Source organism: Rhodamnia argentea, chromosome 4, assembly GCF_020921035.1.
Source record: "Rhodamnia argentea isolate NSW1041297 chromosome 4, ASM2092103v1, whole genome shotgun sequence".
NCBI classification, from domain to species: Eukaryota; Viridiplantae; Streptophyta; class Magnoliopsida; order Myrtales; family Myrtaceae; genus Rhodamnia; species Rhodamnia argentea.
Window position 1 is genome coordinate 23,556,004 of NC_063153.1, and position 24,141 is coordinate 23,580,144.

The following is a 24,141-nucleotide window of genomic DNA, read 5'->3' on the forward strand; positions in this document are numbered from 1 at the left end:
TCATTACTAGGCAGTGGGCACCAAATGACAAATCCCTGACTCTGCCTCGGCTCCATGTGTTACATGAACTTTTGAGCAGTGGAGCCTAGATTACGCAATATCCTGCCTTTTTTTATTATTGTTGTTGTTGTTGTAGGCAAACCATAGGAGCTTATTATATAATAAGCCTGCCTAAATATAATTATTGAGCTATATCAAGGTGTGCAATAGGTTTGTCCTTTGTTACCAACAGTAATTGTTAAATTATCATGTCAGGGACATTGTGGGGCTTAGAGTCTGAACGAGTAGGTGCAGCAATTAAGTCCCAAAACTCAGATTTTCAGACCTTGTAATTAAGAATTAACCAACACTAACGACCAGGAAATTAGATAAGACAAGAGGTAAATTGAAAAGAAAAATTATAGAAAAAAAATCACTTTTTGGGTATTGAATATCATTAATTGGAAGCACCGAAAAGGTAGAATTACAAGACCAGCTTCTATCAATTGCAAGAATCCTGTGATGGCATTTAAAAGCGAGGCCACCCCGGATCGGTGAACAATTTATTACTAAGTAAGGCCAAACATTTTTACTAGTTTTTTTAATTAAGTATTTTTTTTATCTGTCCAATCTCTAACTCCCCTCTCTCTGATTTTTGCTCCGCCTCTCTGCAGAGCGAATCGAATTCCGCACCTATGATACTAGCGTCTACACTCTTCAAATTGTTATCGAATAACACAAAACGGGTTCTTTTATTGCCATTGCACAGAACGGGTTCTTTTCCAAGTCTTTCGGTTATCGAATTAGCAAAATCTAAAAACAATGTTTATGTGTATGTCAAAGAGAGAAGGAGGAAAAAATAATATTTCCAGCCTTGAATGGATCACAATCAAGGACTTTGAAGGAATATATCATATAAATAGTGCAAATATTCTTTTGACTGGATCAGAGAAGAATAACATTGAGAAATTAAAACAATTAATTTACACAGGAGCGAGACATCACAAAAATGAATATTTAAACAAAAAATATATGAGAAAAAGAGAAAATCTCCATGACTTGGTCAAGCAGCTAGGCTCCCATGAGTGCACAGTCTCACAATGATCTATATATATTAGTTTTGGATCAGTGCGTTAGAAGTCTTAAAATTGTCAAGAAAGTGTAATCTAGTCATAAAACTTGTTAAATTTGTGAAATCAAATCGTTTCGTAAATTGCAATTTTTAAAAGTTTTTAGGACTCGATTGCACTTTTATAACAAGTTTTTGGACTTGATTATATCTTTTGAAAGTTTTTGGATTCAATTGCACTTTTGTGATAAGTTTTAGGACTTGATTGCATTTTTTGAAAATTTTAGGACTAAATTGCACTTTCATGACTAGTTTCGGGACTTCCGGTGTACTTATTTATTTATTTATTTATTTATTTATTTATTTATTTGTGGTTGATGTTATAAACTTTTGTGTGGTCATGCAAATTGGAGCTGATCTTATGGCAAAATTTCCTTTTTTGCTTTTTTCAACTGTAAGTGGAGCTGGTTTGCTTGGTTTGGTGCTCTGAAACAAGCGTCCGACAAGAATCAAATGCACCCAATTGACCTCAAACAATAATAACGATCTGAGCAATCTCATTTCAGATTTGCTCATTAATAATTGTGACCATTAAACAAAGATCACCAAATCTGTACTCTTTCTCTTTTTTTCTCACCTTGAAAAATCTCGTGTGGGTTTCACCCATTTGGAGTCAATGCACCGGCTCTGGTGTTCTTCTCCTCCTCGTCCTCCTCCTCCTCCGTCATCTTTCTGGTCTTTGGATTGGATCTGAGAGGCTCTCTTTGCTCTGGCGCCGGTATGAAGTTCTCTGAAATCCACCTCCATTGTTAAACAAGCAAGTTTTTTGCTCGCTTGGCCTCTCTCTGTCCTGGTTTGTTCTGCTTGTGACTTGGTTGGTGTGTGTATGATTCATGCAGATGCTGAAGGGGAGAGAGTTTGGTTTGATCAGCCTCTGAGAAAGGGCATTTTATGCAGTTTCTTCTTGGGAAAAAAAAAATGATCTTCTTGCTGCCATTTTGTTACTTTGAGTGCTAATGTGTTCAGTTCTTCGCACTGTCACTAGAAATCCTTTTCTGGGCATTTTACTTCAATCTTTTCGACACACTCTCTCTCTCTCTCTCTCTCTCTCTCTCTCTGTGCTTCCCTGGTCATCGCTGAAAGTTTCTGAAGGAGATGTTGATGCTCAAGAAACTGTGTAAAATGTCGTGATGACAGCTTAGTACTAAGGGATAAGCTTTCTGAAACATCTCTGATCCCAGACAAGAGGAAGCAATTCTCGGTTTTGTCTGTTGTGGCCAACTTTTTTGACACATTATGTTTAGGGATCTTAAGACCATTTACCGGGATCTTCTGGTTTGGTTATAGGTTTCGAGCCTTACATCTGTTATTGGCACTTTGTTAATTAGAATATGCCTCAAGACAGTCGGAGATCAATTGGGTATAGGTCCTTTGTCACATGCGATGATCCTAAGGGAGTTGTAGATTGTGGGGCAATCAGAAGATCCAAGACCAGTTCTCGCAAGATGGAGCAGAGTATCGAACGACGGAGCATAATAAAACAATCGAATAAGTCCTCGGCACGCACGACAGAGAGGGAAGAACTGGTCATGAGACGGACGGCGGAAGAATTCGGAGGACCAACCTCCTTTCAGCTGCTAGAGGTGTCCAGGGGAGTTCAGAAGCTGAATAAGATGATAGAAACATGGTCAAAGGGGCTAACCTTTGAGGGGCAGTGCAAAGATAACATTGCAAAAGACTTGTTGAAAGGAGCTCTTGATCTGGAGGAGTCTCTGGCGATGTTGGGGAAGCTGCAAGCGTCTACGAAATATGTGGCTCGGTTGAAGCAAAAACAAGAGAATTCTGAGGGTGCACAAGGAGATGAGATGGGGTTTGGGAAAAGGAAGTCTGACCTATTTGAAGATAGAGATCGATTCTTGGGATTAAAGAAGCCACAACTCTTGGGTGATGGATCTTCAGAAAATGATGTTGAAGAGCTCAGGAAAGTGATAAGAGAGAGCTTTGCTAGGCAAAATCTGCTGCCAAGCCCTGTGTATGGAGGGGAAGATTATTTTCATCGACGAAACACTGACTCGGTTTCTAGTATGCCGTCTACTAGCTCAAGCCATTCTTCGACAGTTCGTAGTGACAGCCTTGATTTCACTAATTCCTCACTTCCATCTGCGACGTCATGGGAAAAGGCAAAATCCCCGAGTGTCGTTGCCAAGCTCATGGGTTTGGAAGAGTTCCCTTTCAAATTAGCTAAGAGCCCTCCAAGGAAAATGTTGGAGCCCCATAATTCTTCTCTTCAGGAGAGGCCTGTTTTCAATGGAGTCATTCCGAAGATGAAGAAGCCTGAGAATAAAGTTCAAAACATTGATATGGCGCAGAGTACACTCAGAGAAATAGTTGATACCATGCAACTTAAAAGGCTTTTGAGAAGCAATATTTCTAGAAAGATGAAACCTCTTTCACAGCTTTTCGATGAATGCGATTCCGAGGAGTGCCCTGTAATTGATGTTCCTCCTATCGTGCTTATGATGCCTATCAGCTTACCGTACTCAGAAGCAAAGGAGAACCTTTCAAAGAGAGATGGAGTCTCAAACCCACAATCAATGCTCAAGATGGTGAAATTGAAAGAAGAACATGCTTCAAAACCAATGGATCCGACAGGAGGGGCTCAGAATTGTGAAAACTTGAATACCATGGAAGAAGAGGAAGACACTTCAGTCACTAGGCCTACCCAGCGAGGAGGAGAAAAGAAGTTCAAGGAGGATGATAGAAAATCAACCAAGGAAAAAATATTAGGAAAAAGTTTGAAGAAGACGAAACGACCTGCCCCTGCAAGCGAGCAACCACTCAAAAAAGAGGCAATTGGCCAGAGACCCAGTGAAAATGAAAAGGAAATGAAGAAGGAGGTTTCGAAGTCTAGAAGTAGTCCACAGTCTCAGGATACTACCAAGGTCACCAGTGCAAAGCTTGTGAATCCTGAAACTGAAGTAAACAGAAAGAAGAATAGATCTCCTCAACATGGTACTAACTTGAAGACCAAATCAAAACCTGTTACACATGCTTTGCCTTGTAACCAGGATGATCTAAAAAGGGTTCAGACTCAGAGGACAAAGCAAAAGCCGGCGAGGGAGAAGAAAGAGCTCAGACCATCCAAGGTAGGTTGCATTTTATAGTTGTTCAGCTATGGCTCTGTAGCTCATTAGGCTTTTCAGATTAAGTAATCTTCGTTTCATCACTGTATGACTGTTTGGTCCTCATACTGGTGGAAGATTACAAGGCTGAACTCATATGACAGGCATAATAGATGCTAACGCTTAATTCACCATGTGATTCCCCATGCTCTTATTTGTGCAGATGAATGACAGAGAATGTAAAGACCACGGAGGGAAGACTGATCTTAGCACCGAAACTAACTCTGTTCAGATTGAGGCTATCTTTAGCCATGTGGATCAACAAATTATGCTGCAGAACGAAAATGCCTCGGATCTAGAGGCTGGAGGTAAAACCTTCTTTATGCTGTGTTCCGTTTTGTGTGAACATCGTGTTAAATTTCCTGTATGTGGTGATTTACCAGTACTGTATGGTTGAAGAAACAAATATGATTCAAGACCTCTGTCTAAAACTTTGTTTGGGCCGAAGGATTGTTTAATGTGGTTTTCCTTCAAGATCTTGACTGTTCTGATAAAGAGACCTTTTGCGGTTGACAATATAAGTAATCTAGTTCATTCTTCTTTTTTTAACAAAGATTGAACGTGAAAATACACGCATCATGGTTTTTGTCTTTCAGCTCAGCTAGTATTTTATCTCTGCAAATATGGGTTTGTACCTTCTGAGATTCAGATGGTTCTCTAAAACTCTATAAATGAACCTTCATATGCATAATGAAGTTGCTTATGTTCTCTCTCTCAATGCAGAGGATTTCAGCAATGGCCAGAATAACAGTACGCTTCCAACCCTCCAATACGAAAGAGACGCTGGTTCAGCTGCAAAAGCCTGTGATCACATCTCGCAAAGTGAACATGAGGAGAGCTATAAAAGAAGATGCTACGTGAAAGCTATCCTATTGAACGACCCATCATTTGTTGCTCATGCACAGGAGCTCTTTGAATCCGCGCAATGTCCAACAGTCCTTGAGGGCTATGAGAAGTCCTATTCTGGATCGGCTGATGAGAGACTCTATTTGGATTTCGCGAGAGAACTCATTGACCACAAAAGCCTTCAGGCTTGCCAAAAGTCTTATTTCCTGTTAACAACCCTTCAAGGGACCTCCAGGATTTGCATTTCTATGGACAAGCTGTTGGAAGAGATTTGTGACGGAATCGACGATCTGAACGACTGTTGCAAGTTTGCCTCTGCTAAACTTTCCGTGGATGGCCTCTATGCAGTGCTTAAGAGAGATATATGGAGCAAACGCATGGCAAACGGAACATGGGAATCGGGATGGAGGAACGGGTACTCTTTGCATGATGCCGAACAGGTTGTTAACGACATTGAAAATGTTCTTTTCAGTTGGTTGATCGAGGAAGCGGTCGAAGAGCTCAGCAATCTACATTGCGAGTGAAAATTTGATAGGTCGGTCTCGGTCCTTTCTTTTCGACTATTTTCTCTCGTGAAGCTTCCCATGAGCGTGATCTTCAGCTCTACAATGATGGTGAAATCGAGTAAGTTTGGTCTCTTGAAACCGAAAAGTCAAAGGAAGGGTCAAGGATTTATAGACGTGTGCTAAGAGGATTCAGAGTCCTTGGCCTTTGGTCTTTTGCAGAACATTCGACTGTACCATTGCTTGTAAATGGATATGTCCTTGTATGCAAATTGCCACTGTAAAAAAGGAGGGAAAAAGGAAAGGAAAAAAAAAAAAAAAAGAGAGTCTGAGAAGAGTCATGTATACGTGAAGCTACCCATTTAGGATTTAGCCCAACATGGGATGGCAAAAACATGTGAGGTTTGTTCTGTTTGAGTTTCTGGTCCAGGTGACCTTGATATGGATACTATCTGATACCTCAAAGAAATACTATCAAGTCAAAGTTTGCTCTGTCTCTCTCTGTCTCTCTCTCTGTCTCTCTCTCTCTTGCATGATTGATCTGTGACTTCAAAACTAGCTAGGATGGATTTTTGGGCACTAAGTTGTAAATGGAAGTCTTGAACTTTACTTCCATCGAGTTCCGAAGGGTCTTCAGTCACAGTTTTGCTGGTCTTGATGGATTAGGTCAGGATAGCTTCTCCACGTTTCAATTGCAAATTGGCCTACCCCTAGGAAAGTCTTGCTCTAGAAAGTGAGTATCTTGATGGCATAAGAAAAGGGATTAATCAAGTATGAGAAGGATAATGCTCTTAATCCTTGGGATTATCATGATCAGCGATTAACCAATTATTAAGGATGATGTGGCGGATTTACATTAGCAATATATGTATTCATAAATGTAAACCCAATCTGCTAGAAGCAACTAATAGTGCGTGATGTCGACTTCACTACTACAGAAAAAGAAATTCTTCCATTCTTCCATGAATATGATACTAAAATTTCTTGTAAGGTTTGAACAGACTGAAGGACCATAGTGAAATGTGTTCTCTTTGTGTTTTCATTGCTGTTTAGTCTACAGAAGCATTAATGGATCTGATCAACTGCAAAAGGGGCGGTGGTCCATCTTGTCCGAAGTTCTCACGGCAGAAAGAAGCTAATCAAAGAAAGCTTTGCGCAACAAATTGTGCACGTTTCGACTCCGACCAAGTTCGATCATGCCCCATTCAATGGACCAAAAGGAGTTCCCTTTCATGCTCGCCGTCCATCCGGCCGCCTGACCCATGATTAAGGTCCGATGAGGTCCAGCACATGTTGTTTTCATTCGAGTGGGTGACTCTGATCCTTAATACCAAAGTAAAACTATGGTACAAACATCTGTGCCTGCAATACATTCTGAAGCAAAGCATCTGTGAACAAAAGGTGGGTCAGGAATAAATTACAACTGCAAGTCTATTGGCATTGCCATATGATACATACACGAAAAGCCTCATCATCATGAATCTCTAATCTAGGAAATCTACATAATTCTCCAGATCCCTGCAACTCTCTCTCTTTCTCTCTCTCTCTCTTTAAGAAGAGGCTCCTTTGAAGATGAGAAAATTGAGCTTCTCCAAGGAAAAGTAAATGAAAGTCCCCTGCTTGTGAGAGAAGTAACACCCAAAGTTTGAGCCCACCACACATTGCCATCCACTCCCATACTCCCTGTCAAACTCCTGCTATCAAATTCGAGTCCAGAACAAAAAAAAAAAAAATTGATGAGAACTGGAGACCCAAAAATCAACTTTCATGGAAACAGGAAAAGAGAAAAAACAGATGGAGGAAGAAGAAGAAGAAGCTGATTTTTCTGGTGGGTTTTCTGCAAGTGACCTTCTTGATGTGTGCAGCTAGAGAGATGCAGTCGGAGACATCGAAGAGATCGAGTGCTCGAGAGGCAGCAGCCATGGCCTGGCTCCGCATCTTCTCCGGCATGTCTGTCTCCTTCACCATTCCTTTGCCTTCCAACATCTCTCTCTCTCTCTCTCTCTCTCTCTCTCTCTCTCGCTCTGTGGTCTTTCCACGCGCAGAAAGACCCGAAACTTCGTTTTTGTTTAGGATTGGAGCTCGAGGAGACTGATTTATACAGCGTAGATGACGGGAACAGTTCAAAGTTTCAAACTTTCGGGGTGCACTGTCGTTTTTGTCCGGTTGCGCATCTTCCGATCTCTTTCCCAACCCCGTAGACATTTCTCCCACTTTCTGCCATTATTTTTTGTGTTCATTCGCCTGTTTTTTGGTTGTTTCCCAAAATTTCTCGAACCAGCTCCCCTTCTCCTTCCTACGGAACGTCCCTCTGCGGATAAATTTTGGGATTTCGTCATTTGTCATCAACACCAATTTGTGTCGATCGATCATCGCTTGTACATATAGACTCATTGGCATGATGTTTGCTCATCGTTAGACCGGGCATCAATTGTCGCCCGAGGACAACGAGACACGCCCGCGAGTATTGACAAGTTCATTTATTCCCACCCATATTAACCCATTCATTTTTAGGAATCGCGTCAATTCTACTCTTCTTTTTATTTATTATTATCTTGTATGTATACAATCTACATGGACGAGTTCATTAGGTCGAATAATTGGATAGCATAGATAGTCATTAAAATAGTTTTTCTATCTTAAAACATGATCATTTGACTTTTACTCTTTTTCATCCTCATCTTAAATGCCATGTCATCAACTGCATCATATCGTTGTCGACCAAATATTTCATGCGAATCTGGGTGATCAAATTAAGGTGGTTTACGTATTAGATGTTTGATAGTGGAAGTCTACTGCGCACTGCTAATATCAGTCTTCTCCTGTTCTTGTTACTTTCTTCTGTTTTTTCAGTCCCTTTGGCCCCGAAAGCTCAATCCCATCTTTCTGTCCCCAAGCCAAAATGATACCTTACTGAACTATCTCGGTCCGGTGTTTAATTACGAATACCGTGTCATTAATACCTACCCGACGCTCTAAATCAGAAGATTAACGGCAGTGTTTCCTCGAAACCCTCTGTGATCTAAACAAGATCATGGCGGACATTATGTCGAAGCTTGAGGGTGATTTCGGACGCAACTCGTCAATTATACCGGCAATTATGTTGAGCGGCGAACGCATCGACATGTCCTAAGGATTGAGCTAAAATTGTGGGAAGAGGAGAGGAGTCGTGGGGAGCTGGGACTGTCTCCACGATCTGAGATTCCACCAACCTGTCAAATTTATCTTTTTCCCCTTCTGAATGGTAACCGATCGACCAAAATCAGATTCTCATGATTCAGCAAATGGGAGAGGACGGTGTGTCCGATAGCACCGGCTACGTGGTACCGCTTCGATTGGCGGCTGGTAACACGACGAACGGGCCGTCCGGTCAAAGGAACCTTGGACGGATAATCTGGCTTTTAGCTTACTTTTGTTTTTGGAAAACCGGATCCCTGGCCCACCCTTAGATTACGAATTCAAGATGAATACTGCCTTGGCACTTTGGCAGGAGGTCATCTTTTCCTCTATTTAAGCCGAGCATCTAAACGGGAGACCATCAACAAGCCCAAAAAAGTTCTTGTTCGAGCCCTCATGATCACAGGAATGCTAAATTTATGTGCAAAGTTGATTGGGCCGGTCCCGAGCCGATTTGGTTTATTGCTTGCCTGAATCCATCCATTTCGGTCCTTCGGGGTCGACCGGCAATGATCGGGGTCTGTCTAATCTGAAGATACCCTTGAATCCGTCGAGCGTACAGCTAATGAGTGGTTCCAAATTCCCCACACTTACACAATGTGTATGCCTGTGTTGTCTACTGCTGAGTGCTGGAAGAAGACTTCAAGGCCCAGTGCAGATTAAGGGATTGGACGACGGAAAGGGAGGGAGTCAAATGATGATGGGTTTGATCTTGGGCTCAAAAGCTCTGGCCCAGGTCTACTCAAGATTCTCCCTCCTCCGACCAACATGCCCAAAAGCAAGAGCTCTTCCCGGAACAACCCCGGGCCTAGTTCGCTGCAAGGCCGGACCAGCCTTGTGTCCCTTTTGTCTCTTTGCCCTCTTCATTCCTGACTCGGTTCCAACTTTCCCTCGGCACACAAATGCTGACCAATAAATGAACACGAATGCCTCGAGAGAGAGAGAGAGAGAGAGAGAGAGAGAGATTTTTCTGAAGTCAGCTCATCGCGGAGCAGAGGATATTCGAACTCTGTTCTTAAACCTCATGAGCCATGACTGTGGGTTTCATAAGATCAGCAGCAGCACGATCAGAACGGCAATCGATCCCGAAGTTTTGCGTCCAATTCCAATTCTAATCCAAACGTAGCACTTTGCAAGTTGAGGGATTAGGCCAAAACATGGGGGCAACAATTTGCTGGCGACCCTTGATTGGCTACAGCTCAACAACTCCCACCCGACAGCAAAGTATATGCCCCTCTAAACACCCCCCCAAAACATAATTAACGGATGAATTATCAAAAGTTCCAAATGAAAGCCAATGCAAAGCCCGGAACTTTGAATGTTCCGTCCCACAAATAGTGGCAGGAGACATTATTTTCTCGGAGTCTTCACATGCAAAACCAAACCCTCCGCATTATTTTTTGTACTTATGTTCTTAGTCGCCACTCAACCCCACATTCGTGCTGAGAAAATACAATAGAGAAAAACCCAATATCGAGAAACAGAGTAACGCTCGAAAACAACAAAGAAGAGAGAGATAGAGAAGAAAAGCTCGCGTCTTTTTGTTTCGTGGACTTGAAAATTCTGAAAAATCTCTTTCTTGCTCCGGCTGGCAATACTGGGCGTCTCGGTTGCTCCTCCCTCTTTGCGCGTTTTTGAGGTTGAAGACGGCGTCACTCTGGAGCTGCGAGTGATGGGCGACGAGAAATCGCCGATCGCCATGGGAAGTAGGGAAAGGGAGAGAGATCGGGAGCTCCTTATTCCGGTGGCCAATACCGGGAGCGATGAGTCGTCCTCCTCGAAGCCCTCTCCTTCCTCTTCGTCTCTGCAGCAGACGGGCCGTGAGGTGCGATGCTTTCTGCTCGATTGACTCGTTTGCGGGCGGTTTTGTGAGTCTCGGTGGTTTGATTTGATTCAAAGATTAGAGGGAATTGAGGGAAAGTTTTGAGCTTGGTCGGGCTTCAAAAGATGGGTGTTTTGAGAATCTGGTTTTGTTGCTTTGTGCTGTCTATTGGAGCTTGTTTTGGTACTTTGGGTTCTTGTTTGACCTGCTTTAATAATTTTTCCTGGATGATCTGTGGAGCTAGGTTAAATTAGTGTTCTTTCTTCGGTTTTTAGCTTTTTTTTTTGGGCTGATTTTGATACCCTATGGTTAGCGAAAGTAAGAATTGCTGTGATATTTGGGCTAGTCTTTGTTACGCAAAAAATCTGTGATTTCATGCCAATTTTCCATACGCTTGTATATTCTGTGGCCTTCAGAAATTTGATGTAGTTGACAGACATGATACATATTGGATTTCGTCGATTTACAGAAATTGAAATTTTTGACTTCGTAGTTTTACTAAACCTATTAGTGAGGGAGATTCCTTTTCCAAGCCTAAGCATAGCATGAACACTTGCACAATTGCGCTAATGTGTTGGATGCTACACCGATTGGTGTAGTACTCAAGTGATAGTATCAGTCTGATAGAACCATGTGTTTGTGCTACCATCTAATTCCTACATTTGTCCTTGTTCTGATGACCTTGCTCAAATTTTGTTCAAGACCTTTAGCCTTCTTCCATTTATTTGGAATTATTTGTAAGGTTCTGTTAGTATCATGTTAGGTGACAGCTGATAAGTCAGTATTCTCTTTTCCTCTTCTTGCCCCATGATGTGGCAATGGAAGACTACCTGCTCAGTTCTTGCATAGCTGTCAACATGAGATATTGGATTAATCTGATGGAGCTTGTGATTGTCTTCCAATTTAGCTTCATTATGCAGCAAGTTCCCTTGGGGACGGGCACATACTAGACAATGTTGTATGGTACTTCATGAATGACCTTATGACTGTAAAGATACTTCCATGTGATGTGCACGTACAACTTCATCATAATCTTGACAGACTTTGGACTTTTTATTTTCCTTTTGTAATTTCTTTTTTGTGCTGTTGATGTGATGTACTTTCTTCCAAATATCTTCTTATGGTGACATAAATTTATATTCTTGATGCAGACATTATACAAAGTTGTTAGGAGTTGGGCTTCAAAAAAGTTTATGACTGGATGGTATGTAATTCCCATACCCATATTTTAGCTCCTTCATTCCTACTTGGTGTTCATCTCTGCTTGAATAAGTCAATTTATCTATCCATTGAAGAAATTGTGTCAGCTATCATGCAGACTAGGTTATTCGGTGTATTTTATGGTGTCTTAAGCATTTAGCCATAGCATGGATGTTTGACTTTAGTCGTGACCCTTATTCAATATAGCGTAATAAATTCATAAGCTGTATTTGTATGGTTCTTTTATTTTATTTTATTTTTGTTTGTGTTGCGGGGTGGAATTATGAACAAGAGTAATACGTAATCCTACTATTCACACTTTAATAGTTAATTTTGACAGTTTTCACATTTATTTTTTGTTCAAAATCAAACACATAATCGCGAGGCTGGGCACATGTGGAGGGGAGAGGGGGTGTGGGGAGGGGGGTTGTTTAGGGGGAGGACATATTTTGACTTGCCTTCTACTAGTTGAGTGTTTATTAGCTTTTCAATGAAGGATAGGGAAAGAAAATTATTAGCGGGAGGATAAGCCTTCCAGAACAACCCCTACAATTCATCTTAAAGGAGGTTATACAGGAGTCATAATTTTTATATCTCATGAACTTGAACGACTTGGTGAGTTCTCAGTTAGACACAATCATTGGGTCATTCATCAATTGTGACATTCAATACCCTATGGTCAATAGATGTTGCTTGCCAATTCATAATGGTATCGACCCTTTGGGCAAGCACAGTTCTCTCTATACAAACTTGACAGTACCCATACAGAACCTTCTAGTGATGAAAATGTGCGTTAAAAAAAATAAAATTAGTCATGTGGTCAGAGTGTGTTGATAGTAGCACTTTTGCTTTAGTACTTTGACCCTTGGATCTGATCATATGCTTTCTTTCATCTTTCTGGCATCCTGCAGTGTCATCCTCTTTCCCATTATAATCACATTCTATGTGACATGGTGGTTCATACACTTTGTTGATAGCTTCTTCTCTCCAATATATGCACAACTTGGGATTGATATATTCGGTGAGGTTTTTTGGCCCTAACATATTACCATAAACAGTTTGATATCTGTCTATTGTGTTTTTATGTTGCTGTTAAAGAATAAAATATGCGGGTTTACTCCACTTTATGTTTTTCTTTTGCTTTAGTTGTGAAGGACTTTTCAACAATTCTGTCTGTGTCTTGGAGTTGGTTTTTGTTGCTTCTTATGCTTTGTAGTTATTACTATGAACCTTTTCAATCAATACTCTGGTTTCGTTTATATCCTCATTTATGTTCCCTTTGTGTCTTTAGTTTTGTCACATGAAACCCTCTTTTCATAAACTGTGTTTCTGACTGGTCATATGTGAGCTCTTGGATGACGGCTTCATTTGACACATAAATGGTTATTGATCTGCATGTGGACAGATTGAGGAGAAACTTTTTTCTATAATAAGTTTCATGGAGTGACATTTACGTTATTAGTTCTTCAAGAAAAGGTTATGTACAGAGGTTAAACAGTTTGGCCTTAGAATGCTTTATTCAATGTCATAGAATGAAAAGTATTTTTTACCTTGATTCATGTATTTAACTCTGATCAAATGCAGAATTTTGTGATTGTACCATAGGTACATTCATGATGCCTATTTGACGTGTCAAGTTAATGCAACCATCCGTTTTTTTATAGGTCTTGGATTTGTTACATCCATAACTTTCATCTTCTTGATTGGGGTGTTCATGTCATCATGGTTGGGTACGTCTGTCCTCAGCCTTGGAGAGTGGTTCATTAAACGGATGCCATTTGTTCGTCACATTTACAGTGCCTCCAAGCAAATTAGTGCTGCTATATCACCAGGTTTGAGTTGGTGCTTATTTCCTTTGCCATTTACATTTCAGTTGATCTCGGTAGAGCTCATTGGTTTTCCTGCCTTGCCCCGCATTCCAGATCAAAACACTCAAGCATTCAAAGAGGTGGCTATCATAAGACATCCTCGAATCGGTGAATATGCATTTGGATTCATCACTTCATGCGTTGTTTTGCAGGTATGGAACTGATGCTGGCATCATGCAGTTATCAAAGCATAATACGTGGCATAGCATTACCTAATTTTCTGCATTTGTTGTTGCTTACTAGCTCAAGTTGTAAGTTGTTGGTTTTCTTCTTAATGTTAAGCTTGCATCTTAGGACGGAACCTTATATCAATTTTTTTGTGGTACTTCCAAGCGAAGTTCTTGCCTTTACATCACCCACTGTTGATGTTAAGTTTACGCCCTTTTTTTTGGGCGGGGAAGGAGGGGGGGTGTGTGTGTGTGTTTGGTATTGTTTTACCTTTGGGGATGGAGAAGGGAATGAGTTGTGGGTTGATGCTGATGTATTCTGCTAGGCTAGCGCTGTCTGGTTTGGTTGTTCTTGTCGGGCTCAGTTTGAAACTGTACTTCAGAGGCCATTGTTTTCATACGTGCCAGCTACTGTGTTGACGTGCCACCGTTTCAAGGCTGGGTGTTGTTAAGGGGCTTGTTTGTCTGCTTCCTGTCAAGATTTAAAATGTTATTTAATTATTATGAAATTATGAAGAAATTATATGTTAATCTACTTGTCGATGTTACATTTTGAACGCATCAGACGGTTCAGATTAAACAAAAGTTAGAATAGCGGGCGCAACATTTTGATTAAGCAAAAAGTAAAAGTCAATATATTTGGGTTCAAATAGTATACCGTTATGAGGTAAATTGTCATTACAGGAAATATTGCATCTCCATTGTCTTGATATAATTGTCACAATTGACTCAAAGGAAGTTCAGAATCTCGGTGCATGACTCCTGAAGAAAAACTCATCCATTTTGTCTGTATTTCTATTGAAAACCCTGTCGGGTCTTACTCTTGCTATTATGCTTAAGTAATTCTTTAATTTATTTGCCTCGAGAATTCATCAATTTAGTACAGTATTTCAAGTTGATTGCTGCTGTCTAACTCATGCAGAATTATTCTGGGGAGGAAGAGTTGTGCGCTGTTTATGTCCCCACGAATCATCTTTACATTGGCGATATTTTCCTCGTTAATTCCAGGGACATCATCAGACCAAATCTCTCTGTCCGTGAAGGGATTGGTAAGAAATCATGCAAAACTTCCCCTATTGTCATAGCAAGTGTCTTTTCCATACCATGCTTGAGAGATGTTTTATTGACTTAGCTTGCCTTGAAAGTACTTCATTAACTGCTTTTGTTGAGATAGCGGATCCATTTGAATCTCTTAATTTGGGGATATCACCACGTGCAAAGTTAGAATACTTAGAACCATAACAAGAATGAGAAGGGGACAGACTTTTATAATTTGGAGGTACCTTATTGTCAAATGTATTTAATGCTTGGATGTCTAATGTTTTGCCTTATTCAGCATGAGGATAAGGTTTCGTCATTGAAGAATATGTGCACTCTGACTGAATGATTTTATATTTTTGACATCTCCTGGACAATCTAATTTGAAAAAAAAAAATGCCGCTTTTCTGCAACCACTGCTCTCCGCCAGAAATACTGGCAATAGGTTTTGAAATTTAATCTCTCTTCTATGTGAAATTTCAGAAATCGTCGTTTCTGGAGGAATGTCGATGCCTCAGATCCTCTCTGCGCTGGACTCGCGCATTATGCCAGTTGAAAGAAGTAGACCTGACAGAAGCCAGCACTAGTAGTGGACGATTTCTTTCATCTGTAGTTTGCCATCTTTCGCATCCGATCGGGTCAGCACATCAATTGATTCACGCAATGAAGAGTTCGGGGTGTTTCAGTTTTTCATGGTCAAGGCAACAAGAGTCGGATGGCATATGACACACCGGTTTTCGTTTAGGATGTAGAATTAGTGTTCTATCAAGATATAGTGAAAAGGGATTATTTGTAGAGGTGAATGGCTCTTTGATTTTCGATTTGATTACTTATGTCCACAATTAGTATTTGGTTTGGCGAGAGATCTCTCTGGACTATACCAGTAAAACTTGTGCAATGCTGCCTTGCTACGCTCATTCTACTTAGATAACCAACAACGTAGATAGGAAGGCAAAATGGTTTGTTCAAGTTCCTGCACAGTTCTTGGTGTCCTACGTTGATAAGTTTTTTTCATTTTTTTTTGGTCATATCTGCGTTCAAGTTGATGTTTTGCTTTGCGTGGTCAAAACAGGATATCATCCCAGCTCCATAGAAGGTCACAGCACAACATCATAATCACGAAGTATTTGGGCTGATTCCATTTGAAATTGGGCAAATGTCAATATGGCGAACACGGCTTGTCATTTCTTTGTAGGAATTATCCGATCGGTCGACTAAATGAACTCTTGGGAGAGATTAGCATGTTATCCTTAGAGTAGCTTTTATCTGTTGAGTAAAGGCCTTTTTCCACTTTTTCCACTCGACACCGTCGGATCACTAAGGTTGACTTTCGTCCCCGCTTGACGGGTGGATCTTACAGTCAAGCTCCTCTTGTCTTTGAGGGCTAATCTCTGTCCATCCCAAGGAAACCTTTGCACGTGATGACGGTGAGCCCCGGTCGCCTGTGGTTGAAAACTGTCATTACAACCGCAACGGCGAAGGCTTATGAGCGTCAATTGACTATCGAGGTCTCCGGAGCGACTGGTGATGAGCCGCAAGCGAAGAGTCAACCTGGCCATTCCATTTTATCTTCTATTGATATTTCTTTCACAAGTTGGTCATTTGGACTGATTTATACATCTACGCCCACAAATTGAGTTTTCATTAATGTATGAGATATGGATCTTTGCAAACTAAGCTGAGCCGTGGTTATTGTCACAATAATGTTCTCGTTTTCTCTCATACTAGAAAAATCAAACACATTCTCTGTGCAATCCTTAAAGAGTTAATACCACTAAAAATTTGAAAGTGATTTATTTATGACAAATTTACTCTAGATTAATTTTTGGACCATAAAAAAAATCTCAAATTGGTATACTTGTGATAGATTTATCCTCATTAATTTTTGTTAAATTCTACCTTCACATTGCTGAGTAGATGACACGTAAAAGTGAACGGATATACTAATTTGAGGTCTTTACTATTCTTTTGTCACGGACGTACTAGTTTAAGTATTTCGTGATATTAAATCCATCACGGATGTACCGTTTTGGGATTTTTTATGATAAAAAAAATTAACATGGGATGAATTTTATCACAAATGTACTAGTTTGAAATTTCTTGTGGTCCACAAAATTAGTTTAGGACAAATTTTGTCTATGCAACAATTTGGGATTTTCCGTAGTATTAACCCAACCTTAAAAAGGTGAAAAGCAAAACTCCCAGCAAAGAAAATCCAAATATTTGAAGGAAAAGATTTATGGCTGAGAATGTACCTTTAATTGAAATGTTTTAAGAGATTTTCCGAATCTCTTGCCTTGGAATTTTTTTTTATCTTTTGGATTCGACAACTGTTAACCCTAATATGTCAAACCCAAAACAAGGTGAGGCTCCTTTGCAACGGCGACGTTTTCCGTTCCCTCCCCCCGCGCGGCACAGTCCCTGTCCAGAAGAAACCCTAGACCCAAAAATTGGCCTATTTATAAGCGAAGTCGCCCGCACCGAAACCCTAAACCCACGAGCTCTCCCCTCTCTCTGTTGCTGTTCACCTCTCCCCTCTCGCTCTCTCTTCTTTATCTCCTTCCGATTTCTGTTTCCCGATTAGGGGTGCGTCATCTGATGCTCCTCGTCCTCTTTGTTTTCGATTGGATCTGATGGGAAAAAGGAAATGGTTTTTCGGGGACGGTGATGATTGTATCGTGTGAAAGGTCTCGTTCGTCGTAACTGGCTCCGATCGGGGCCTTGCCGACCATCCTGATATATCACCACCCATATTCTGAGTCCCTTTTTGCCGCCCTCCCCGAAAGAAAACACCAAGCTTCGATTTTTCTCTCTTTTTGTCTCCTCGTTCGTGAGATTTCTTGAAAAAGAAAGTTTTTTTCTTCGTGCTGGTTTGTGAATTCCATTGCAGATGGCCGATGATTATGCATTTTTTTAAACAAAGACAAGCATATGTCTGAATTTAATGGTGTAGACACATCTAATCTTCTCTATGAGGCCATTGATCTTCATTGTCCTTTTGTAATTTCTTCGGGTTTTTTATAGATCTTAGCAAGTTCTCCTGCATCTTTTTTGCCGGCTTTGGATGTGAATATTTTCTTTCAAGTTCGCGACTTTCGTTGGTTTTGAACAGCTGCCGATGATGAAAGAGATGCGCTATTTGCGCTTATGGATGAGAATTCGTGATTTACACATAACCTCTACTGCCTTCCTTCTGAGGCTGCGACGTCGTTTCTTTTATTGATTTCTTTTTCCGACTTTTCTTTCTTTCTTTTTTCGTGGGTATTAAGTTTTTAAAATTGGTTTTTGATTTTACAGTTTGGATTTGTTGAAAGAGTTGGTCATGTGATGATTAGAAGCATAGTTCAGATGATAATCTACGTGATTATAACATTTCAATAGTCTTTCGCTCCTATCTGATGACCCCCGACTTGAAGTATTAATCTTATATTTTTGTGGAAATCCTGATCGGAGTTGTTTTGTCTTTTGGACAGAAGGTTTATCCCGCATAACTTTGATAGCAAAATTGAATTTTTAGTCTCTTTTTATGAGTTCTTTTTCTAATGATACAAATCTCTTCCCTAGCTGAACGTACTACAGTTACTTTCTTCACCGACCAAGGAAAATTTATGTTGTGAAGTTTGTGCTGATCGTCTCATACCCATTGACATAAGAGACGAGGATGCAATTGTCATAGTGCAGGGGTGGTTCATGAGCAAATTGAACTATGAGCTATGTTGGATGGACCGGCTTTGTTAAGCTAAATACGTAGTATTTTTGGGGTAAAGATCCTCAAGCAAATGCACGCCATGCCACTTTATGTAACTCATATAAAGCGGAGTGCCAGGTACTGGAAAGCTCAAATTTCACTGAAGAAAAAGACTCGACCAGAACAGAAGTGGAAATTTGATTTTCTTGATAATCTCTCCACTAATCTTTCCACATCTAGTGGCAGATTTGAGATTTGATCTCCGAATGGCTTAAGGAATTTGGAAATTGAAAAAGAATCTGATCAACTAATTCCGTAAGTGAGTTCCTGAATAAGATATGATATGACCATGTTCCACCTCGAAGGTACTCAAAATTATTCCACTCAACAGCCAGATTGAAGCTGTGTTAAATTCTCTAATGGATTATGAACTGGTCCTCCAGAAGACGGTACAGAAAACAAGTAACGTATCACAATGCGAGCAAAACTGCGACTGGAATTATCGATTTCCAAATTTTATGAGCCTTAATCAGTATATCGGAATCATCCATTGATCGAGAACACGGTTACTTTCCCCTACTGGGTGCTACTGGGGTACAGATACTAGGAGAGATCGTCGATTCTGCTTCGACTTGCCCAAGACAACGTCTTAACTAACCTGAAGGTCTGACCCCAAAAAAAAAACACACTAACCTGAAGGCAAAAGGAGTTCCAAAGTCAATGATGCTTTCAACTCTATCTAGTTGAAGGGGGACGACTGAGTGACGATCATTGATATTCCCCTTTTTGAAACCAACCTTGACATAAGACAAACTGGATTCTTTCCTTGTAGCATATAGCAAAGGCTGCTTTATCAACTTCAATAAGCCGTGGTGGAAATATTTTCTACAATGATGAAATTTGCCGGCATTTGACTGACTCCATCAACGAAAAGCATTTGGCTCCCTCATGACTGCCCATTGTCCCAGATGTTTGGTAAGAAGCAAGGCGAAATTAAGCAAAAGAACCGTCAGATGAATGAGCTATGTCCTCCTCCAAGTGGAACTCTGGGTTGGAATTTGGCTTGAATCTCTAGACAAGGGCAATGCCTGAAAGAAAGACTCTGGAATAGAAGCAACCAAATTATCAGGATTAAAGCAATAGAGCATGAATAGGAAATGGAAATGAATAAGGAAAAAAAAATCAGTTTATTAAACCTCCGTTATGCTATTTTGGCTTAATGAAACTTGAGTTTCTCTCGAGTTAATGTGACTGCAAGTTAAATGTTACTCAATACGGGAAACTGCAATGCACGAAAGAAGCTTAAGCAGAAGACAACAAGCTCTGGAGAGGAAACCAGTAAGAAGGGATGACTGGCATAGATTACAGGAAGAATTGCTTCAGATGGGGCGAGTGGAAACGTGGTGAATTTAGCATGCAAATGCAGCTGACATGAACAACAGAACTAAAAGACTAAAAGACAACACCAAAGAAGGAAAAGAAACTATAAGGTCAATACAAGACAGAGAAGAACAACATCCGAAGACATCAAATAGGAAGAAGAGCAACTCCGGCATATCAACTTATGGATCATACGAGACAACACTGCATCAAATGACACGTATGGAAGGAATTAGCAGTCAAAGTAAAAGCAAGACCAAGTTGGAACTGAAAATACAGAAAAAGGATAGGCGCTGATCCTAGCAATCTGACTGAGCCCGACATGTAATACTGTGGCTTCTTCAGAGTACTGCTTCCATACGTTGAAAAAAGCACAGAAAAGTTAGGTAAAGAAAGAACATACCGGAATGCTTAGTAGAAGTCCCTGAGAATCAACTAGGACGGGCAAGCTTCTTCTCGCGGCAACAGGAATAGGTTTCAACATTTGGAGAACACTTCGTGCAGATACCCTTGCATAATCAAGACATGAGCTTGCTCTCTCTGCAGCTTGCTCTGTAACACTACTTGAAACAGCATTTTGAGATTTTGACAGCTCGGCAAGATAAAGCCAGTCAGACTCCATCATATGACGTATCTCAGCTTCCATATCATGGCCATGGCTACAAAAACTGCATTTATAGTCCAAGCGTTCTAAAACCAAATCACCATCTTGAGTAAATTCCCTGCAAACATCCTCCTTGCATGGTTTCCATGAGATAAAAAATCTATTCATGAAAAAGCCCATTTGTCCAGGCCGAAGACATTGCTTGTGAGATGTACCAACAGATTCTACTGCATACTTTGGTTGATAGTCCGGTGTCACTTCAGACTTGAATTTGAAACGATTTGTTTCCTCCTCCTGCAACATGAGAATACTTCCATAGGTGGACTCACTTATGAGGTTTAGTCTTTTCGCTTCACCTAGAACAGATCCAGATGTTACATTCAAAAAATGCACATCTGATGCATCCTCAGATAACAGATTTGAACTTGTATTTGCATTATCCATGATTTCCTTTAGATCATATGGGACAGCATACTTCTCTTCTGCACTGCTTCCTGAGTAAAACAACTCCACTTTCGAGGGCAAAGGACAGTTAGCAGAACAGCAAACTAAGATTTTGGTGCCTCTAGATCCAGGAGCTGGGCAAAGGTAACAACCAGCTGCAGTAAGGGAAGTCTGCATGATTGAGAAGAATTATTCCAATAAAACAAACAACTCCATGAGCTTCTTGAGCTAACTAGTAGACAAATTAGTGTCTTACCATGCCAACATGCTTTAAGAAAAGAGGATTAACCTTAAAGAATATACATTTTCTTCAGGAAACAGAGGACATATAAGAGAGTTGTTTCTGCAGAAAGCACGTAATAAACTGAGAAGAAATGCGAGTCGACGTAGCAAATTACCTTGCATGGAGATCTACGGATATAGCTGAGAAGCAATTTCGACGTGTTACCGCGAATAGGTCTGTGTCTTTGTGAGATGTACTGATGGGTCGAGATCAATATTTGTTAGCTAGAGCATCCACATCAGAATAATATATCTAAGAACCATGAAAATACTGCATTATTTACGTACAGCATGCCAAGAATCACATTACCTGCGTAACATTTGCAATGAACTTTGCCAGGCAAATGTCCTCAACTTTTGATGGATTGAGGGTCTTCAAATCAATGACAGCATACCCTTGCTGTAATGAGCGACAAAATTTTGGTGTTCACACATAGCAATCAGAAGTCAAAGAAAGAATAAGGTATCATTAGTCAAATAGGCTGCTCACATCCATAACAGTTACAGCCTCATGTAACAAGTTTGAACATATCTTGTCAACGTACGCGCGTGTTCTTCGGCAAGCAGAAATCACAGATTGCACTTCAGAGCTAAAGACACCTGAAATTTAGGGCCACATTTGTTGAAGATGTTAAAAAGTTATAAACAGCATCAACTCAACCAAATAAAGGTTTTATCCTGTCATGAGAAATTAATGAAAAACTAACTTATATGCACAGAGAGAAGTCTAACTCCATGAGATCGTGTGAAAGGTTTAGCAACAGTGACAACTCACTTGATGAAAATTTTTGCAAGGACATTCGGATCCGGTTACGGACGAATAAGGGGCTTCTATTCGAAGGATCTTCCACCCATTTCTGCTCATTCTCTTGACAAATCTGAAGAAAGTCAATGCTGCTAGTGCATAAAATGATGAGATAAAATCAAAGAAGTTTGTAGATTCCCAAGTTTCTTTTCATCTCACCATGTACATATCCTTCTTCGAAAAATCCAGAAAAGGTCGCACTAAAAGAATACCACCTCTCATTGGATCTACACCATGAGTATACATGTGTTTGGCAAAAAATTGAGAAGTGAATGCCATTCCAGCAAGTCCAAGCACACCACTGTTGCGTGACAGTCTTATAACCAACAACTCAGCCTGTAAGGTATTGGCATTCAATTCAGCACCTAACTCTAGCAAAAGTCTTTGAATTACAATTTAGTTATTTGCAGTGTCAAGCACTAAAACAGAAGCTTTTATGTTTATAGTACGTCCCAGAGAAACTCGCACATTTTACTATGAAACATCCTCATAAGCACATAAGCCGTGGATTTCATAACAATTCACTACAGACCTGATCATCGGCATGATGTGCAAGAAGCAGGATGCCAAACTGCCGTTCGATGCAAACTTTATGGAACACTTCGTACCTGTAGTTTGGAATCAACATTAGGAAAATTAATTCCACAAACCATTTTTATCGGGCTAAAGCATCTTCTAGAAATTTCAAAGAGGAAATACTAACAACGCGCCAGAGACACCAATAACAAACTAAGTACAAGAAGTTTTCCAATATAGAAACCTCATTTCACGTGCTGCTTCTTGCAAATTTCCTTGCTCTGGTCTCCCATCGTCCCACTCACAACGGGCAATCTCACATCTGATACCTATAAAAGGACTACATTAACCATCAATTCCATCAGAACATACTTATGCTTAAAACAAAAACACCATGCCAAATGCAATTTGCACAAAAGACAAAACTGATGAGATGATCAAACATACCCATTTCTGAAACCCGCTCACGCATGGTATTTGCTTCCTCTTCGCTCTCTGCACGCAGCCTGTGGTCAACAATAATCGCCAACAGCCCGTCAATAAACCCACTCTCTTTGTCAGCAGAGTCAAGGCCACTGATTTTCCAATCAGCAGCTAGAACACACAGTGCCATGCTATCAGGACCACCGGAGACCCCCAAAGCTGAAAATTTATAAAAGTCAACATCTTCAGTGTCTTGAGATAGCAGCAACAAGAGCAGTTTCTAATGTACTCACGATTAGCATCTACAAAACGTAGTCATGAGGTACTCATTCAACCAAGGAGAAGGGTTGAGCGAGGCACTCCCAAAACAAAGCCCAGTAATGGAATGTGCTGTCAGACTAAGCAAGACATATCAACAAACACGACGCAGACAATGCTGAAAAATCCTCCGAAAGCACTGAAATTCACATGAACACTCCGATTTCTCATTGCCAAATAAAAAAAGAGAACCAACAAGAAATAAAAACAAATAACTAACCGATACGGTGGTGGGGTTTGAGACCAGCAAGAGCCATCCGCTTCGAGAAAGTCTCCTTGTAAGCTGCCATAGCCTGTACTGCGTGGTGTTCTTGAAGAGCACACTTGCAAAAGAAGCGAGAGAAAGGGCTGGAAGTGCGAAAACTGCGGCGACGAGAGAAGAGCCGGACTGAACATGTTGAGAACGAAGAGAGGAAGGTCGTCGAAGTTGATTTGGCCTGCGAAGTGAGGATGAGTCCTCGCGCCATCAGCCCAAGCTTCGACTCTGTTATCTTCTCAAGTCTCAACTGCTGTATTTATATGTAGCGCGCCGGGCGTTACCTTTGTAGAAGCTGTTCCAAGAACGACTCCGTTTCGTGTCTAGGAGGCAACGACTACTTGTTGGCCCTAGATTTGTCTTCCTTTCATGACGTTGGCTTGTCAATTGAACTTTGACCAAAAAAAAAAAAAAATGGAAAAGTCACGTAAATGATTCATGTACTTTGATCAAATATATAATACAGTCTCTAGACCTTTAATTTGTTCGATATGACTCCCGAACTTGAGTTCGAAGTGTAATGTTGTCCCCGCACTTTAAATTTTGTTCAATTTAGGCCTTGAACTTTTTGTAC

At 40.6% G+C, this 24,141-nt stretch overlaps 4 protein-coding genes and 3 non-coding genes across 15 annotated transcripts; 5 read left to right on the forward strand and 2 right to left on the reverse strand.

Moving 5' to 3' along the window:
* The first annotated feature begins 1,526 nt into the window (after positions 1 to 1,526).
* Positions 1,527 to 23,766, forward strand: LOC115740542. Of its 3 annotated transcripts, none has more exons than XM_030674033.2 (5): positions 1,527 to 1,826; positions 2,437 to 4,194; positions 4,394 to 4,411; positions 4,445 to 4,538; positions 4,954 to 6,071. In XM_030674033.2, the coding sequence occupies exons 2-5, from the start codon at positions 2,440 to 2,442 to the stop codon at positions 5,598 to 5,600; spliced, it is 2,514 nt and encodes an 837-aa protein (XP_030529893.1). In that variant the 5' UTR covers positions 1,527 to 1,826; positions 2,437 to 2,439; the 3' UTR covers positions 5,601 to 6,071. The 3 variants fall into 3 exon arrangements, 2 of the variants coding, with proteins under 2 accessions (XP_030529893.1, XP_030529890.1); XR_007198267.1 differs by adding an exon at positions 23,757 to 23,766 and having other exon boundaries at positions 1,528 to 1,826; positions 4,394 to 4,538; positions 4,954 to 5,727; XM_030674030.2 differs by having other exon boundaries at positions 1,528 to 1,826; positions 4,394 to 4,538.
* On the reverse strand, positions 1,893 to 12,557 carry LOC115740547 (dynein light chain LC6, flagellar outer arm-like). 2 transcript variants are annotated; one of them, XM_048278343.1, is made up of 3 exons: positions 7,428 to 7,662; positions 7,117 to 7,273; positions 1,893 to 2,157 (listed from the first exon to the last, which is right to left on the reverse strand). In XM_048278343.1, exons 1-2 carry the CDS (start codon positions 7,563 to 7,565, stop codon positions 7,130 to 7,132), a joined length of 282 nt encoding a protein of 93 aa, XP_048134300.1. In that variant the 5' UTR covers positions 7,566 to 7,662; the 3' UTR covers positions 1,893 to 2,157; positions 7,117 to 7,129. The 2 variants fall into 2 exon arrangements, with proteins under 2 accessions (XP_048134300.1, XP_030529902.1); XM_030674042.2 differs by lacking the exon at positions 1,893 to 2,157 and adding an exon at positions 12,545 to 12,557 and having other exon boundaries at positions 6,898 to 7,273; positions 7,428 to 7,591.
* Positions 9,989 to 15,829, forward strand: LOC115740546 (protein LIKE COV 1-like). The gene is made up of 7 exons (XM_030674041.2): positions 9,989 to 10,581; positions 11,730 to 11,782; positions 12,690 to 12,799; positions 13,443 to 13,610; positions 13,701 to 13,798; positions 14,736 to 14,862; positions 15,335 to 15,829. Exons 1-7 carry the CDS (start codon positions 10,429 to 10,431, stop codon positions 15,436 to 15,438), a joined length of 813 nt encoding a protein of 270 aa, XP_030529901.1. The 5' UTR covers positions 9,989 to 10,428; the 3' UTR covers positions 15,439 to 15,829.
* LOC115740753 lies at positions 17,511 to 17,614 on the forward strand. Its single transcript, XR_004015398.1, has one exon. It is a non-coding gene; the product is annotated as a small nucleolar RNA Z43 (small nucleolar RNA).
* LOC115740754 lies at positions 17,965 to 18,052 on the forward strand. Its single transcript, XR_004015399.1, has one exon. It is a non-coding gene; the product is annotated as a small nucleolar RNA U83 (small nucleolar RNA).
* On the forward strand, positions 18,167 to 18,258 carry LOC115740752. The gene has a single exon (XR_004015397.1). It is a non-coding gene; the product is annotated as a small nucleolar RNA snR60/Z15/Z230/Z193/J17 (small nucleolar RNA).
* On the reverse strand, positions 18,830 to 23,879 carry LOC115740543. 6 transcript variants are annotated; one of them, XM_030674037.2, is made up of 12 exons: positions 23,532 to 23,874; positions 23,018 to 23,212; positions 22,815 to 22,899; positions 22,587 to 22,662; positions 22,214 to 22,390; positions 22,025 to 22,127; positions 21,740 to 21,849; positions 21,560 to 21,649; positions 21,366 to 21,446; positions 20,323 to 21,138; positions 19,337 to 19,641; positions 18,830 to 19,197 (listed from the first exon to the last, which is right to left on the reverse strand). In XM_030674037.2, exons 1-11 carry the CDS (start codon positions 23,776 to 23,778, stop codon positions 19,549 to 19,551), a joined length of 2,073 nt encoding a protein of 690 aa, XP_030529897.1. In that variant the 5' UTR covers positions 23,779 to 23,874; the 3' UTR covers positions 18,830 to 19,197; positions 19,337 to 19,548. The 6 variants fall into 6 exon arrangements, with proteins under 6 accessions (XP_030529897.1, XP_030529896.1, XP_048134296.1 ...); XM_030674036.2 differs by having other exon boundaries at positions 19,233 to 19,641; XM_048278339.1 differs by having other exon boundaries at positions 19,229 to 19,641.
* Positions 23,880 to 24,141: the final 262 nt, after the last annotated feature.